Source organism: Oncorhynchus nerka, linkage group LG22 (genome assembly GCF_034236695.1).
Source record: "Oncorhynchus nerka isolate Pitt River linkage group LG22, Oner_Uvic_2.0, whole genome shotgun sequence".
Taxonomy (NCBI): domain Eukaryota; kingdom Metazoa; phylum Chordata; class Actinopteri; order Salmoniformes; family Salmonidae; genus Oncorhynchus; species Oncorhynchus nerka.
The window spans coordinates 28566258-28583830 of NC_088417.1; the positions used below are offsets into that span (position 1 = coordinate 28566258).

A 17573-nucleotide genomic window follows, 5' to 3' on the forward strand; every position below is an offset into this window, starting at 1 on the left:
TAAACTTCTCTTATAAAAAACAATATTAACATAATCACTAGTTAACTACACATGGTTGATGATATTACTTGTTTAACTAGCTTGTCCTGCGTTCCATATAATCAATGTGGTACCTGAAATTGTGTCACTTCTCTTGCGTTCTGTGCAAGTAGAGTCAGGGTATATGCAGCAGTTTGGGCCGCCTGGCTTGTTGCGAACTGTGTGAAGACCATTTCTTCCTAACAAAGACCGTAAATAATTTGCCAGAATTTTACATAATTATGACATAACATTGAAGGGTTTGCAATGTAACAGTAATATTTACACCTACGGTTGCCACCCGTTCGATAAAATACGGAACGGTTCCGTATTTCACTGAAATAATAAATGTTTTGTTTTCGAATGATAGTTATTAATGACCTAAGGCTCATATTTCTGTGTGTTTATTATGTTATAATTAAGTCTATGATTTGATATTTGATAGAGCAGTCTGACTGAGCGGTGGTAGGCAGCAGCAGGCTCGTAAGCATTCATTCAAACAGCACTTTCCTGCGTTTACCAGCACCTCTTCGCAATGCTTGAAGCACAGCACTGTTTATGACTTCAAGCCTATCAACTCCGGAGATTAGGCTGGCATTACTAAAGTGCCTAAAAGAACATCCAATAGTCAAAGGTCTATGAAATACAAATGGTATAGAGAGAAATAGTCGTATAATAACTACAACCTAAAAGTTCTTAACTGGAAATATTGAAGACTCATGTTGAACGGAACCACCAGCTTTCATATGTTCTCATGTTCTGAGCAAGGAACTTAAACGTTAGCTTTTTTACATGGCACATATTGCACTTTTACTTTCTTCTTCAACACTGTGTTTTTGCATTATTTAAATAAAATTGAACATGTTTCATAATTTATTTGAGACTAAATTGATTTTATGTATGTTAAAATGGAAGTGTTCATTGTTCATTCAGTATTGTTGTGATTGTCATTAAAACAAATACATATGTATATAAATCTGCCGATTAATCGGTATCGGCTTTTTTTGGTCCTCCAAATAATCGGTATCGGTATCACCGTTGAAAAATCATAATCGGCAGACCTCTAATCTGGAACCTAAAAGGTTTCTTCAGCGGTCCCCATAGGAGAACCCTTTGAAGAACCCTTTTTGGTTCCAGGTAGAACTATTTTGGTTCCAAGTAGAACCATTTACACAGAGGGTTCTACATGGAACCCAAAAGAGTTCTACCTGGAACCAAAAAGGCTTTTACAAGGAACTAAAAGGGGTTCTCCTATGGGGACAGTCGAAGAACAGTTTTGTAACCCTTTTTTCTAAAAGGCCCCTATGGGCCCTGGTCAAAGTTAGTGCACTAAATAGGGAACACGGTGTCATTTGGGACACAAGCATTGACTTCTGGCAAGATTTTTAAATAGGTTAATGCTTAAGTAGCCTACATAGCCTAGCCTAATTCAAAGACACAACTATCATAATAGAAATTTTAACAAGACAATTTTTGTTTTTGTTGACAATGTGTTACTGTAATCCCTTGGGCTATATCATAATTGTGACTGTGAGCCCCAGTTTTCTAAAATACTAATTCAGCTTTCTGCAACACTTGTGCTTTTAGATAAGAAAGTTTGTTCTCATAGCCTGAAAGCACATTTTTCACAATGCTAACGGCCAAGGCTACACTTTATTAGCTTCTGAACTAAGAGCTGTGTGTTAGGGGACTTGATTTCATCCCAAAAGACACACTATTCCCTATTTAGTGCACTACTTTTGACCAGGGCCCTATGGGTGCTGGTCAAAAGTAGTGCACAAAATCGGGAATAGGGTGTCATTTGGGATGTGGATGCCTCACAATATATACAACTCCAACGCAGATGTTTGTTGTTTTGGTTTATTTATAGCTTTTACATTTGACATAATACTCCTCCACACAGAACACATTCTTCTGGAACAGCACATCGACAGTGGTACAACCACATTTTTCCAAATCAAAGCGATTCCCTGCTGAGCATTGAAATATATGTATATTTTAATTCCTAGCCAAACAATTGAGCCCCTTTTGACTCACAGGAAACAAAGTGATAGCGCTTGTGAATAGCGGTGGCGTTGTTTACCTAATGTCTAAACGGTGCACTTCTCATCCTAATTTCTGTTATACCCCCCGAAGCACCAGAAAAGTGCTGGGACAGCACAATCATAGATAGTCTTTTACTGTAACAGCTTCCATGTCGTCCAGGAGCTGTGGTCGAAGTGCAAGGAGAGAGAGAGAGCGGGGGGGAGAAAGAGCGATAGGGAGAGGGAGAGAGAAATAGGGATTGAGAGGGAGAGAGATGTGCAGAGAGAGAGCGGGAGGGGGGGGGAAGAGCGATACGGAGAGGGAGAGAGAAATAGGGATTGAGAGGGAGAGAGCGGGAGGGGGGAGATGTGCAGAAGAAAAAGGACAGATAGAGAAAGAGAGATACTCTATAGTACATTTCTCAGGGCCTGCAGATGGATCGATCCTTGTCTCATGAGTGTATAATCTGCTGATTATCATGTGTACCTGAAAGCTGAGGGTTGTGGCTTTCCAATACACTAGCAAGTTATAAAACGCAACGTTCACTGAATTCGATGATCAGTCTATTTGCGTTGTTTTCCTTATTGGGTATTGTACAGTACAGTGTGTCTGTTTCTGTGTATTTATAGGTGGTGTCTAGTGTCATTACCTGACTAGTTCACTAGGAATCACACTGGACTGTAATCTAGCCTCTGTCCCCCCCAGGGGCCGTTTCAGCCCTGAGAATAACTGACACACGGCGTATGTGTTATCGTCCCCTCGCATAGAGAGGGAAAGTTGGAGAGAATAGGCGAGGTTGAAGACGAGGAGAGAAAGGCCCAAAGGACAGATGGAGAAGAGCGAGAGAGAGAGAGAGACACCTTTAACAGCTCCCTGTGTTTTAACCCCTGCGTGGACAAATAAGAACATGACAGAAAATATCGAAAGAAAGAAAGAGGTCATCTATATAAGACATCTCCCTCTCCCCCAGGCTTTTCTGGGTCCCGGTCAAAAGGAGTGCAGATCATAGGGAATATAGAATAGGGTGACATTTGGGACTCTATCCAGCAGGAAGAACACAGAGAGGTGATGAGGTGGTGGAGGTGCAGGGATGTGGAAGGACTGATGACATGTCTAGTTCACACGGAATCCTATCCTGAAAGGCTCCCTCTCTCTCTCTGTGTGTGTGTGTGTGTGTGTGTGTGTGTGTGTGTGTGTGTGTATGCAAGGGTGTGTGTGATTCAGGAGGAGCAGTGGGGCAGAATAAGCCCTCTCAACAGCTCAATGTCTGATGTAGCGAGTGCTCTGTGGAACGTAAACTAGCCTGCATACTTCACACTCTATTACAGATCACTACCGTCCTGAAGCATGGAGCAGCTGGCATTATCCCTCACGTTAGGTCTGGTTCGAATAGAACAATATCGTAGCGTGTGAGTCTTGCTAAGGTCAGCGGTGGGTTGATGCAGGTTGAGACTGAATGTGAGGAGGATGACAACTGTTGGAGGTCTGTCCCATTGTCTGTCTGTCACATTCGCCGCTCTTCGCTGGTCTCTCTGTCTTCCTGGATGTGAGTGTGGCCGTATGCATACGGTACGGTACTAGTCCTATGTGCTTTCCTGTGATGAATCAGAGCAATCGCAAGGCTTCAACCTAGTCTTTGCTCTATTCCCCTGGCTCCTCTCCTCGTCTCTCCTCTTCTCACACCATTTCTCCACACAGCAGTTTGACAGCTGCCATGTAGAAGACAGTCAAGTGACAAACTGTCACTGCCACTGCCTGTGGGACTCTCTTTACTTCACTCCCTATCCCGGGGTCTTTTGGGATCAGGGAGTCAGTGCATCAAGGATCAGTCAAACCCCTGTCCTGTTACGTGTCAATCACTATATCTGATTGAAATATGGGATGTCAATTTAGACGTCATACTGTAATACTACAATAGCTGTCTCCTTGGGGTTTTCTGCTGCGATGGCAGTATTTTCACGCTTGCCCTCAATATACGAGTTTTGGACACATGTCTGTATGTCAGGTTGTTTCCTTTCTAACACTAGGCCTGTCCACTGTAGCCTATTGGTTGTGTTGGTCGTAAAAGAGTCTGTGTGAACACATTGCTGGGGTAATGAGACTCTCTGTTGGTAAGACTCTATTCCAAGCCTTTCTCTGTGCAGCTCTCTCTCTCTCTCTCTCTCTCTCTCTCTCTCTCTCTCCCTCTCTCTTTCTCTCTGTGTCTTCCCCTCCCCCTCTCTCTGAGTGGAGTGGATATGGATTTGAGCTCCAGTATGTGTGAGATTGTGTTTTACTCCCAGGCAGGAGAGAAGATGAGAGGAGTGGGTCTTTTTCATGTGTAATGCAGTAATGCAGCCCCATAATAGCTCTGTAGGGAGGTGTGTGTTTATGCTCTGGTTATTCCCTGCTTCCAGCTCAGTGCTGTTGGCTTACTACTCCATGACTGTGTCCCAAATACACCTATTCCCTCTATTCTGCACTGCTTTTGACCAAGGCCCTCTCCTCTCCTCGCCTCTCATCTCCTCGCCTCGCCTCTCGTCGCCGTTCCTCGCCTCTCCTCGCCTCTCATCTCCTCGCCTCTCCTCGCCTCTCATCTCCTCGCCTCTCCTCGCCTCTCATCTCCTCTACTCGCCTCTCATCTCCTCTACTCGCCTCTCATCTCCTCGCCTCGCCTCTCATCTCCTCGCCTCTCCTCTCCTCGCCTCTCTTCTCCTCTACTCGCCTCTCATCTCCTCGCCTCTCATCTCCTCGCCTCTCATCTCCTCTACTCGCCTCTCATCTCCTCGCCTCGCCTCTCATCTCTTCGCCTCTCCTCGCCTCTCTTCTCCTCGCCTCTCCACCCCTCGCCTCTCATCTCTTCACCTCTCCTCTCCTCGCCTCTCTTCTCATCTCCTCGCCTCGCCTCTCCTCACCTCGCCTCGCCTCTCATCTCCTCGCCTCTCCTCCCCTCGCCTCTCATCTCTTCACCTCTCCTCGCCTCTCTTCTCATCTCCTCGCCTCGCCTCGCCTCTCCTCGCCTCTCATCTCATCTCCTCGCCTCTCATCTCCTCTCCTCGCCTCGCCTCTCATCTCCTCGCATTGCCTCGCCTCTCCTCACCTCGCCTCTCCTCTCTTCTCATCTCCTCTCGCCTCTCCTCTCATCGCCTCACCTCGCCTCTCCTCTCCTCACCTCGCCTCTCCTCTCATCGCATCGCCTCTCCTCACCTCGCCTCTCTTCTCATCTCCTCGCCTCTCCTCGCATCGCCTCGCCTCTCCTCGCATTGCCTCTCCTCACCTCTCCTCACCTCGCCTCTCTTCTCATCTCCTCGCCTCTCCTCACCTCGCCTCTCCTCTCATCGCATCGCCTCTCCTCACCTCGCCTCTCTTCTCATCTCCTCGCCTCTCCTCGCATCGCCTCGCCTCTCCTCGCATTGCCTCTCCTCTCCTCACCTCTCCTCACCTCGCCTCTCTTCTCATCTCCTCGCCTCTCCTCGCATCGCCTCGCCTCGCATCTCCTCGCATCTCCTCGCCTCTCCTCGCATCGCCTCACCTCGCCTCGCATCGCCTCGCCTCGCATTGCCTCGCCTCGCCTCTCTTCTCATCTCCTCGCCTCGCATTGCCTCGCCTCTCCTCTCTTCTCCTCACCTCTCCTCTCTTCTCATCTCCTCTCTTCTCCTCACCTCGCCTCTCTTCTCATCTCCTCGCCTCTCCTCGCATCGCCTCGCCTCGCATTGCCTCGCCTCTCCTCACCTCGCCTCTCCTCTCTTCTCATCTCCTCGCCTCGCCTCGCATTGCCTCGCCTCTCCTCTCTTCTCCTCGCCTCTCCTCTCTTCTCATCTCCTCTCTTCTCCTCCCTTGGTATAGAGATCTCAGGTTTTATTGGGTGCCCTGAAAGCTCCATTACATCAGAGTGCTTTCTGACAAGCAGACGATGTGATAATAGATAACATTCCCACGCTGAAAGGTCATCAGAGGATCTCTCTTTCTGTCTCTCTGCCTGTCTCCTCACTAACACTGTGGCTAGAGGCTGCTGTCTGGCTACTGAAATCCTCCTGCCTGGATGGACACTTGACATTTTTAGCATGGGCACTTTTTGGAAATTATTTGAAGTGCCAACAACTACCAAAATTGAAAATGGCATTGCTTCTCCAACTAAGAGTTTTTTTACATGCAGGGTTATGGTTGAATTTAGGGTATATTACTTTTTCACTTTAATCATATTTGATGGCCGTGGTGAAAAAAGTACCCAATTGTCATACTTGAGTAAAAGTAAAGATACCTTAATAGAAAATGACTCAAGTATAAGTGAGTCACCCAGTAAAATACTACTTGAGTAAAAAGTCTAAAAGTATTTAGTTTTAAATATATTTAAGTATCAAAAGTAAATGTATTTGCTAAAATGTACTTAAGTGTCAAAAGTAAAATCATAAAACATTTCAAATTCCTTATATTAAGCAAACCAGACAGTACAATTATTATTATTATTTTTTTAATTTACAGATAGCCAGGGGAACACTCCAACACTCAGACATAATTTACAAACAAAGTATTTGTGTGTAGTGAGTCCGCCAGATCAGAGGCAGTAGGGATGATCAGGGATGTTCTCCTGATAAGTGCGGGAGTTGGACCATTTTCCTGTCCTGCTAAGCATTCGTAATGTAACCAGTACTTTTGGGTGTCAGGGAATATGTATGGAGTAAAAAGTAGACCATTGTCTTTAGGATTGTAGTGGAGTAAAGACTAAAAGTTGCCAGAAATATGAATAGTAAAGTACAGATACCCCAAAAAACGACTTCACTAGTACTTTAAAGTATTTTGACTTAAGTACTTTACACCACTGTTTCATGGTTGTGTGGGTTTCAATGCCTCTTATGAAGTACTATATGTAAAGCCTACCTTATTGGAATTGTACATTATGTGACCCATATTGACCATTTGCTGACCTCTCACCTCTGTGTCCTTTCTCTCCTTCCCCCTCTCCCCCCTTCAGACATGGCTCCAGACGTATGGCTACCTTCCCCCTACAGACCCCAGGATGTCGGTCCTGCGGACGGCCCAGACCATGCAGTCTGCTATCGCTGCCATGCAGCGTCTCTATGGCCTCAACGTCACAGGATCGCTGGACAGGAACACGATAGAGTGAGTCTCAACCCCTTTGCATGTTGTAGGGGATCGGTGTGAGAAAGGAGATGAACATAATTATTCATCTTGATCACAGAATGAGTAGTTATTTGGGGCTGCAAGTTGCTTTATAAATCATTCATCCTGTGCAGTACAGCTTCATTGTAGGTTGATGAACGTCCCTAAACGCCCAATAAACAGTCACAGACCGTTATAAACATACCTGTGAGGCTGTTCTGATTCGCTGCTTGACATTCCGGAAGAGAAGAGAACAGACGGGAGCGTTTCCCAGACAGAGAGTTAGCATCACACAGGTTAAGTGTCCCGTTTTAATGTGATCAAAGGGCTCTTTTACAGAGGATACACCTACACCAGCAGATCAGAGTCGGGGTAAATGCCACAGTATTACTCTGAACCCAGAAGCCTAGAAAAGGGAATGACAGCTTCAGTCTTCCTGTCTGCCTGTCTGCCTCTCTGCTGCTCGTTGAACCAATCAACATGTGTAGGGGTCCCTAGGGCTGCATCCAAAATGGCACCCTGTTCCCTATATAGTGCACGACACTTCTCCAGGGCTCATAGGGCTCTGGTTAAAAGTAGTGCACTAAAAGGGAATAGGGTGACATTTGGGATGCACAAAAGAAGCTGCAGTTTGGTTGTGTTAAAAGGATTAGAGAAACAAGTACCTTTTTTTTGCTGCTGAGATCAATTGTATGATGTGTGTATGAAATGAGTTACAATAATGTGGTGGGGTTTGTGATGACTAACCTGCATGCTAAAGTCTCATTTTCTGTTTCTCTGTGCTTCGTATAATGATGTTAGCGATTACACAGTAAGGTGAGGCATATCTCTTATTATGTCTATTTCTTTGCAGATGTGTGTGTGTGTGACTTTGTGATAACTAGCATAACTAGTATGTGATAACTAGTATGTCTGTATTGGAAGTAATGACAGGATTCCATTCCACACAGTTTGTTCAGCCAAGGCCAAGCATACATCCTGTTTTGACTAATGGTGTTCTCGGTTCTTCCTAGCTGGATGAAGAAGCCCCGATGTGGTGTACCAGACCAGCTAGGAGGGGCGTCCAAATTCAGTGTCCGGAAAAAGCGGTACGCCCTCACGGGGCAGAAGTGGCAGCATAAGCATATCACATACAGGTGAGTTGATTGGTTGGATGGTTGGTTTGATGGTTGGTGATTGGTTGGTTGGTTTGTGATTGGTTGTTTGGTGATTGGTTGGTTGGTTTGTGATTGGTTGTTTGGTGATTGGTTGTTTGGTTTGTTATTAGTTGATTGGTTGGCAGCATAAACATATCACATACAGGTGAGTTGATTGATTGATTGGTTGGATGGTTGGTTGGTGATTGGTGGATTAGGGATTGATTTTTGGTTAAAACAATTCACACAGTACTTTAAAACATGGGCTTTACTCTATGGGTCTGACATGTGCCTGAGGATGTGTCTGGGCTACATGTCTGTGTTCATGAGTCTAGATAAGAATGTCTGACTAGGTGAAGACATGTGACACCCTCTCAGCTAGGCTACATCTGAAAGGTCCCGTGCGGCTCAGTTGTGAAGATCGCGGCTCTAACAACACTAAGGTCATCCGGTTCAGTAGCTGCAGGGATCACATACTGAAAAGAGATTCACTTCATTTACTGTAAGTCGCTTTGGATAAAAACTACAGTTTTAGTTACATACATTGTCGCTGTCTGATGAAACCTCTCAGGAAATGTTTTAAAACCGCCTTATTTTCCCATTAACGAACGTACAATTACCAAACTTCAGAAGCTGTTTCGAATACCATCTCTTGGTCCTAGAGTACTCGGAAAGTATATTGAGTACATTGCTTTCAAAACATGTACAACACTAAACACATTTGAGTTACATTTTTCACCAGACAGTGTCTGTACAGTATATTATATCATACAGTGCATTCGGAAAGTATTCAGACCCTTAAAATTTTTCCACTTGTGATTACATTACCTCCGTATTTTAAAATCGATCAAATAACAACAATACCTCATCAATCTGCAAACAATAATCCATAATGACATAGAAAAAAAACGTTTTTTTAGAAATGTTTGCACACTTATTGAAAATAAAACAGAAATACCTTATTTACATAAATATTCAAATCCTTTGTTATGAGACTTGGAATTGAGCTCAGGTGCGTCCTGTTTCCATTGATCATCCTTGAGATGTTTCTACAACTTGAGTGAGGTGACCAAGAACCCGATCGTCACTCTGACAGAGTTCCGGAGTTCCTCTGTGTAGATGGGAGAACCTTCCAGAAGGACAACCATCTCTGCAGCACTCCACCAATCAGGCCTTTATGGTAGAGTGGCCAGACGGAAGCCACTCCTCAGTAAAAGGCACATGACAGCCCGCTTGGAGTTTGCCAAAAGGCATCTAAAGACTCTCAGGCCATGAGAAACAAGATTCTCTGGTCTGATGAAACCAAGATTGAACTCTTTGGCCTGAATGCCAAAACAACCCTGAGCACACAGCCAAGACAAAGCAGGAGTGGCTTTGGGATAATTTTCTGAATGTCTTTGAGTGGCCCAGCCAGAGCCCAGACTTGAACCCGAACAAACATCTCTGGAGAGACCTGAAAATAGCTGTACAGCGACGCTCCCCATCCAACCTGACAGAGCTTGAGAGGATCTGCAGAGAAGAATGGGAGAAACTCCCCAAATACAGGTGTGTCAAGCTTGTAGCGTCATACCCAAGAAGACTTGAGACTCAAATCACTGCCAAAGTGGCTTCAACAAAGTACAGAGTAAAGGGTCTGAATACTTATGTAAATGTGATATTTCAGTTTTTTGGATTTTATATATTTGCAAAAATAAAAAATGCTTTTGCTTTGTCATTATGGGATATTGTGTGTAGATTGATGAGAAACAAAAACAATTTAATCCATTTTAGAATAAGGCTGTAACGTAACAAAATGTGGAAAAAGTCAAGGGGTCTGAATACTTTCAGAATGTACTGTATATAAAGAAAAAGAACCCCAGAACCACGGTTGAGTTTCCCCCTAGCTACTATCTATACATCTCCTGTGGGAACAAGTCCTATACTGAAACGGGCTAAACCAGAGGTAGAATCCCCCCTCGTTTCCTCTCCACAAACTTAACTAGCAGCCTTACTCAACTCATTAGAAATCACATTCCTCCCTCTTTTTATACAACCGTCTGACTTGCAGACAGACAGAATGACAGACATACAAACAGACAGCTACACAGACAGAATGACAGGCAAACAGGCCGACAGAATAACAGAATGGCAGACAGGCAGAATGACAGGCAGACAGACAGACATTAGAAGGACAGCTGCCGTGTAAATTCTTCTTTACTCTGAACGTTGGAGTCACGCCTCGCGGTCCTCTTCTTCTCCTCCTTTTTTCCCCCACGCTCCTTCTCTCTATCTCTCTCTCTCTTTCATTCTTTCAACATCTTTGCTGTGTTACTGAGGGGTACTGTTAGGCTGTGTCCACGGTACATCAAACAGGATTACACCCATGTCCCAACGTATCATGACTCAATAACGCATATCAGACTTTAATAAAGCTAAATATAAATATGTGTACAAATTGTAATGTCATTTTTTGCAACAGATCAGATATAGGTCTCTGTCTGGCCCTACGTTTTTAAATATAACTGCCCCCATTTTTAAGTATAACTGCCCCCAATCCCATACTTTATGGACTAATCCTTGAGCCTCAGAATAAAAAGGTATTAAATACATTTTTTTTTGTCTGCCTTGAAGGATAAATGTGAACAGTGTTAACAAAACCCTGATTATAATCTGGAGTCTGTGACCCACTCATGAACTGCAGCGATGCCAGGAAGGAATGGAAGAAAGAAGCGATAGGGCAAAAATAGAAATGGCTGTAGTGTGTGCAGTGCATTAAAAGGAATGGATGGAGATGGAAGAAAGGAGAGGTAAAGGAGGATGAGGGAGGGGAGAGTGCTGCAGTACAAAGGGAAAGAGAGATTCGAGGAGAAGATGACATTTTTCACACTTGTGTTATTCTTCAAGGCAAAACGCCACCAAAAATGTGTGTTAATCTCTATACAGTTGAACATACCTGACCATTATATTAGATATTACAGCATATTAATATTAGTACTGTTATATTATATTTAATAGACAGTATTATACAGTATGTGAAATCCTTTGTTAGTTACAATGACCTGATGCTTATAGAACACTGAGAGAAAGAGAGCCGAGAGGGAGATGGAGAGAGGGAGACAGAGACAGAGACAGTACTGAGAGAGACAGAGAGCCGAGAGGGAGATGGAGAGAGGGAGATAGAGAGAGAGAGACAGAGACAGTACTGAGAGAGACAGAGAGAAAGAGAGCGAGAGGGGGATGGAGACAGAGACAGAGACAGTACTGAGAGAGACAGAGAGAGATACAGAGACAGTACTGAGAGAGACAGAGAGAAAGAGAGCGAGAGGGGGATGGAGACAGAGACAGAGACAGTACTGAGAGAGACAGAGACAGTACTGAGAGAGACAGAGAGAGAGACAGAGACAGTACTGAGAGACAGAGAGAAATAGAGTGAGAGGAAGATGGAGAGAGGGAGACAGAGAGAGAGACAGAGACAGTACTGAGAGACAGAGAGAAAGAGAGCGAGAGGAAGATGGAGAGAGGGAGACAGAGAGAGAGACAGAGACAGTACTGAGAGAGACAGAGAGAAAGAGAGCGAGAGGGAGATGGAGAGAGAGAGACAGAGACAGTACTGAGAGAGACAGAGAGGCAGCGATACAGAGCGGAAAGCTGAGTCAGATGATGGTTATATAACAAGATACAACATTTTGGGAGAGGGAGTGGGTGAGGACGAGGGCAGGGGAGAGTGTGTGTGTCAGTGTCTGTGTGTGTGTGTGTGTGTGTGTGTGTGTGTGTGTGTGTGTGTGTGTGTGTGTGTGTGTGTGTGTGTGTGTGTGTGTGTGTGTGTGTGTGTGTGTGTGTGTGGTGGTCTCCAGTAGCTGGCCTGGTCAGATGGGGATGAAGCTATTACTCATGCCACATCCATCCTCTCTCTATCTACCATGTCCCATCATCATACCGATCCCAACCACTCCTGCTCTGCATTATTGCCTTGATGTTGTCCTATGAGAGAGAGGCTGTGTATCCATGTAACCTGAGTGGAAGTCTGGGTGTTTGCCAGTTACGTGATTGTGCCTCTCTCTGTTGGTACTGGATATGTGCATGCATTGACATACAATAGACACATGCTAATGGTAGGGAGGCGATAATTAGCTCCAGCATCCCCATAACTCTCCCAGCATGGAGTATGGAGGTGGGGTACAGTCTTATAGCTCACCCTCATTAAAACAACATGCATCCATACACTACAGTACTCTCTCTCTCTCTCTCTCTCTCTCTCTCTCTCTCTCTCTCTCTCTCTCTCTCTCTCTCTCTCTCTCTCTCTCTCTCTCTCTCTCTACTGTATGCTTCTGACTCTCAAGCAGTTTATTGTCAGCAGCAACGAGTTGTACTCGTTCAGTAGCTTGAACAGACTGAGTAGAGACAGTTGCAGTAACTCCTATTTGTTTGGCTCTTCTGTGTTGCACAAAATGCATACTGTATTACTAATTCAGGCCAAAGGGGTGAAACAGTTTTTTAAACATTAAAGTGCACTTTCTCTTAGCTTTTTATTCTTTAAATGGTCATAGCCGTACAGGTTTAAATGTTAAGTGAGGTGAGGTGTAGGAGTCATTACGCTGTTAGGCAAGGTTGAACAAGGACACTTAGCCTTTCCATGTCGACTGCGAAGCCGGAGACTTCTTACTTCTAATCTCTGTGTCCGTGAGAAAGTCCCACAGCCGAGGCTTTATGATTACTCAATCAGCTGATATGTGTTTCAGTGACCTATTTTTCCCCCGCTTGTTTGCCATACCTCAGAGTGCATCCAAATCTGATATACTGGAGATTCTAAAACAATAACCTCCAAACGGTACAGTTTCTGTTACATTCCAGTTATGGACCAGTGATTCACAAGCCACACTGCAATCAACACCCAGTCTTCCACTAAGATCTGAGCTGAGAGAGACACCCGTCAAGTATACTAGTCATGGTGTTCATGCAATGGCACTGAACGTGATGACACAATTCTGATGCTAACAGCCATCACTCATCAGAATGACACGTTTCTGACTGAAGCGACAAATCACGGGACACTCTGCCTGGGTAGTTGTGCTCCTCATAAGGACATCACGGGTGTGTGGCCTCAGAGTACCTCAGAGTACCTCAGAGTACCTCAGCATCAAGCCGTGCCTCAGAGAGCCCGGAGAGTCATCATGGGACGACAGACAGCTGCAGACAGTCAAAGTTCAATCCAACCAGCGGCGGATTAGAGAGACACCTTGGTGGCAAATGTCCCCCTGGGAATTAATAAACAAGACTTAGAGTCCTTATTGGACGAGGACATCTTTCATTCTCAGTTAGAGTAACAGCTTCTGGCCTGAGTGACAGATGAAGAGAGAGTGAGAGAGAAAGAGAGGGAGGGAGAAGGAGAGAAGAGGTGCTGTTAAATCAAAGATTTACTCGTCTTGTCATCTGTTAGGGTTTCTGTTCTATTTTGTGTTTTTACTGTCGTAACACTGAGAGACAATAGGCGATTATCAAGCTCCTCGAACATCACCCTACTACCTTCTGCCTGACCAGAGTCCTCTGTGGAAGTCTGGGAACGTCTGGGGGAGAGAGAGAGAGAGAGAGAGAGAGAGAGGCATAGAGGCAGGTAGAGGGAAAGAGAGAAAGAGACAGAGGCAGGTAGAGGGAGAGAGAGAGAGACATAGAGGCAGGGAGAGAGAGAGAGAGAGACATAGAGGCAGCGAGAGAGAGAGAGAGAAAGAGAGAGAGACAGAGGCAGGTAGATAGAGAGAGAGAGAAAGAGAGAGATAGAGGCAGGGAGAGAGAGAGAAAGAGAGAGAGAGACAGAGGCAGGGAGATAGAAGGCTGGAATGTTGACTGGAAGCAGCTCCATCTGTAAGAACAGATAGCCATGAGGACTGTGAGTCTGGAGAGGAGAGATAGAGAGAGATGTCAAAGATCACCTTTGAGCTGCTGAGTCGTTAGCTCAGCTCTCAGCTTATTCTATGCTGATACTGTAAACTCCCTAGGAGTAGATATAGAAGGAGCATAGGACAATAGATTCACCACATTTTTTTTATGTTGCCCAGAAGAATTAGAGAAAGAGGAAAAGAAAGAAGGGGACAAGAAACCGAGAGCAGGAGTGGAGAAGAGTAAGCGCACCAGAGCCAAGATGAGAAAGAGAGACAGATAGACGGAGAGAAACAGAGAAACCAAGAGAGAGAGAGAGAGCAGATCATCTCCAAAGAGTGGACATGAAATGGGGGTTTTTCGAGGCAGGAACACTCAGTCAACCTTAACAGTTTAGATTCCTTCAGTAGAAGATAGCACACCACAACCTCCAGAGTAGCTGCTAACTTCAGCAGAAGTGTAGCGAGTGTCTGACTTCTCTAATTCACTCATCCACTTCTGCTCAAGAGAAGAACTGGGGATAAAGCCTGATGCTCAAGTGCAATGTTGAGAAGGAAAAATAAGTTTAAATTCAAAGTGCCCCACTTTCCCGTATTTTAGGCGTGACTAAAGTGTAGAGGGTATGGAGATTGGCCAAGCCAGACTGAGGCTTCATCTCAAATGAAACCCTATTCCCTACATAGTGCACCACTTTTGACCAGAGCGCTTTGGGCCCTGATCAAAAGTAGTACACTAAATAGGGAATAGGGTGCCATACAGATTGCTGGTGCTCTTGTGATGCAGTGAGCTGTGTATAATCCTTAATTAGAAAATAAATTCCAGGGACAGGAAATCAGGAAATCCTCTAGCTCTTCTCTCAACACCTGGCTACAGCAGTCCAAGCAGCAGTAGAGGACTCAGCTGCATCTCTGGCTGGCTCCCAAATAGCACCATATTGCCTTTATAGTGCACTACTTTTGACCAGGGCCCATGGGGCATAGAGTGACATTTGGGAAGCACGCTCTCTCTCAAAGCCCCTTTTAACACTTCACTTTTTAAGTAGTGCCACTTAGTGCAGAATGATGAGAGGTAATGGTATGCGTGTTGCTGTATGCTATGGTACGTTATAATATGTTACAACATGGAATGTGTGTGTTATGCTATGCTGTTATGATATACTATGCACCATATGTGTGGCCTAACCCCTACCGTCCTCTATCCTCTCCCCCTGCCACAGCATAAAGAACGTCACACCCAAGGTGGGCGCAGAGGAAACCCATGACGCCATCCGGCGGGCGTTCGATGTGTGGCAGAACGTGACTCCGCTCCGCTTCGAAGCCGTCCCCTACAGCGACCTGGAGCGTACCAAGAAGGACGTGGACATCACCATCATCTTTGCCTCGGGTTTCCACGGCGACAGTTCGCCCTTTGACGGAGAGGGAGGCTTCCTGGCCCACGCCTACTTCCCGGGCCCCGGAATCGGAGGGGACACCCACTTTGACTCAGACGAACCCTGGACCCTGGGCAACCCAAACCACGACGGTAAGATGGGTAATGATAACCTTTAACATTAATATGGAAACAGACATTGATGCTTACATAACAGTGATGTAGTCAATTAATATATGATTATGACATCACACTCCTCTGGACTAGTTGAGTGTTTAAAACCTATCAAACGTTATCAACTGTCACAGTATTTTTGAGTTGATATGTAAGTTGGATTTACAATTTATGCCTGGACTTAATGTGTTGTGTTCCTCTGGTCTGGGCTTGGCTGTGCCTCTCTCTGTATAAACCCAACCTGAGTAGGCAAGGAGGGGAAGTTATGGTGAGTCACAGGGTCCGCCGGCAGGCCGGTCGATGCGCTCCGTTTAAGCTCACTATCTATCCTTTGACCTCCTGCATGCAGTCTGCAGCACTGTCTGAGTACATCCCATCTAGGATAAAACAACCAGGGTCATCATCGACCGAGAGAGAGGGGAGGAGAGAGAGGAAGAGGTAGAGAGAGTGATGGGGGTGAGAGATGAGAAAGATAGGGAAAGGCGGGAGGGACAGAGAGAGAGAGAGAGAATGGGTGAGGGGTAGGGAAAGAGAGAGAAATATGGAAAAAAGATGGAGATATGCGTGATTTTAAAAAATGAAGTACAGAAGGACATGACAGAGAGGCGTGGGAGAGATGAGAGGGAGTTAGAGTGTCTGTCTGTGAAGAGAAAGAGAAGATGAGAGAGAGGGATGAGAGAGAGGGACGAGAGAGAGGGACGAGAGAGAGTGCGATACCCAAAAGGAGGAACAAGCAGCTGGAGAGGTAGATGAGGAGAAGAGGAGGATGAGAGGAGAGATGTAAAGTCAGGGAGAGGAGAAGAGTTCAGACGAGAGGTTCTGGAGAGTTCCAGATTGTGAAGTAGGAAGAAAAGCAGATAGCTGATGGTTCAGGGTTAATGTGGTATATACAGTGGAGGGGCAGGAGGGGAGAAATAGTCTGGGTATAGATGTAAGCTATTAAAGGACACATCTGAAGTGAGTCCTATGGGACATGCGCACAGACACACACACACACACACACACACACACACACACACATGCTAATGAGATGGAGAAGCAGCTGTCAGAGAAGCTAGTGATTCAGTGCCCCTCTCTCTGCTCAATGTAATATTGATGCGGCTTCTTTTTTCCAACACTGCCCACACATCAATGAAAACATTCAATTAAATGATATATTCACGAGCAGTAACGCATCCCACTGAATAAAAACATGTGTTGCTTAAAGTAATCATGAAGACAGGCTACGGTCTGGGTATCTTTATCAATACAATATCCTCCGTGTGTGTTATTTCTGTGTGTGTGTGTGTGTGTGTGCGTGCTTGTGTGTTATTTCTGTGTGTGTGTGTGTGTGTGCGTGCGTGTGTGTGCGCGCGCGTGTGTGTGTGTGTGTGTGTGTGTGTGCGTGCGTGTGTGTTATTTCAGTGTGTGTATGCGTGTGTGTGTGTGTGCGCGCGCGTGCGTGCGTTCTTGTGTGTTATTTCAGCGTGTGTATGCGTGTGCGCGCACACAGGTTTGTGTATGTGGGTGTGGGTGCGCGTGGTGCGTGGGTGTGTGTATGCATGTTGATGGGAATGGCATGGAGTATCTACTGTGTCGAACATTCTTACTTAGAGCTATGACACTTACCTAATAATAATAATAATAACATGAAGCTTTCTCTATAGCATTAATTAACCATAGGACCACCGTAGATTGGCATGAACAGAGTCATTCAGAACATGATCTTCAATTGATACACAAATACAGTAGTCTTTCACTGAGCTATGAGCTAGCTAGTGCTTTATAAAAGAGAAGAAAACATACTGTATGTTGCCCTGATTTATTGATCCTATTCTAAATGATTTGACAACTCCATGATGCATGACACACTTGTATGTGTTTTAATCATGGTAATGTGTACAGTAGGTAGTAACTTGG

General features: G+C 45.2%; 1 protein-coding gene across 1 annotated transcript in view; it reads left to right on the top strand.

The window, feature by feature from the left end:
- LOC115105078 (matrix metalloproteinase-16) overlaps positions 1–17573 on the top strand; it is a 73408-nt gene that overhangs the window by 9849 nt on the left and 45986 nt on the right. The window contains 4 exon segments of the mRNA XM_029626651.2: positions 6995–7143; positions 7945–7959; positions 8157–8279; positions 15349–15653. Of these exon segments, the coding sequence (XP_029482511.2) occupies positions 6995–7143; positions 7945–7959; positions 8157–8279; positions 15349–15653 (592 nt within the window).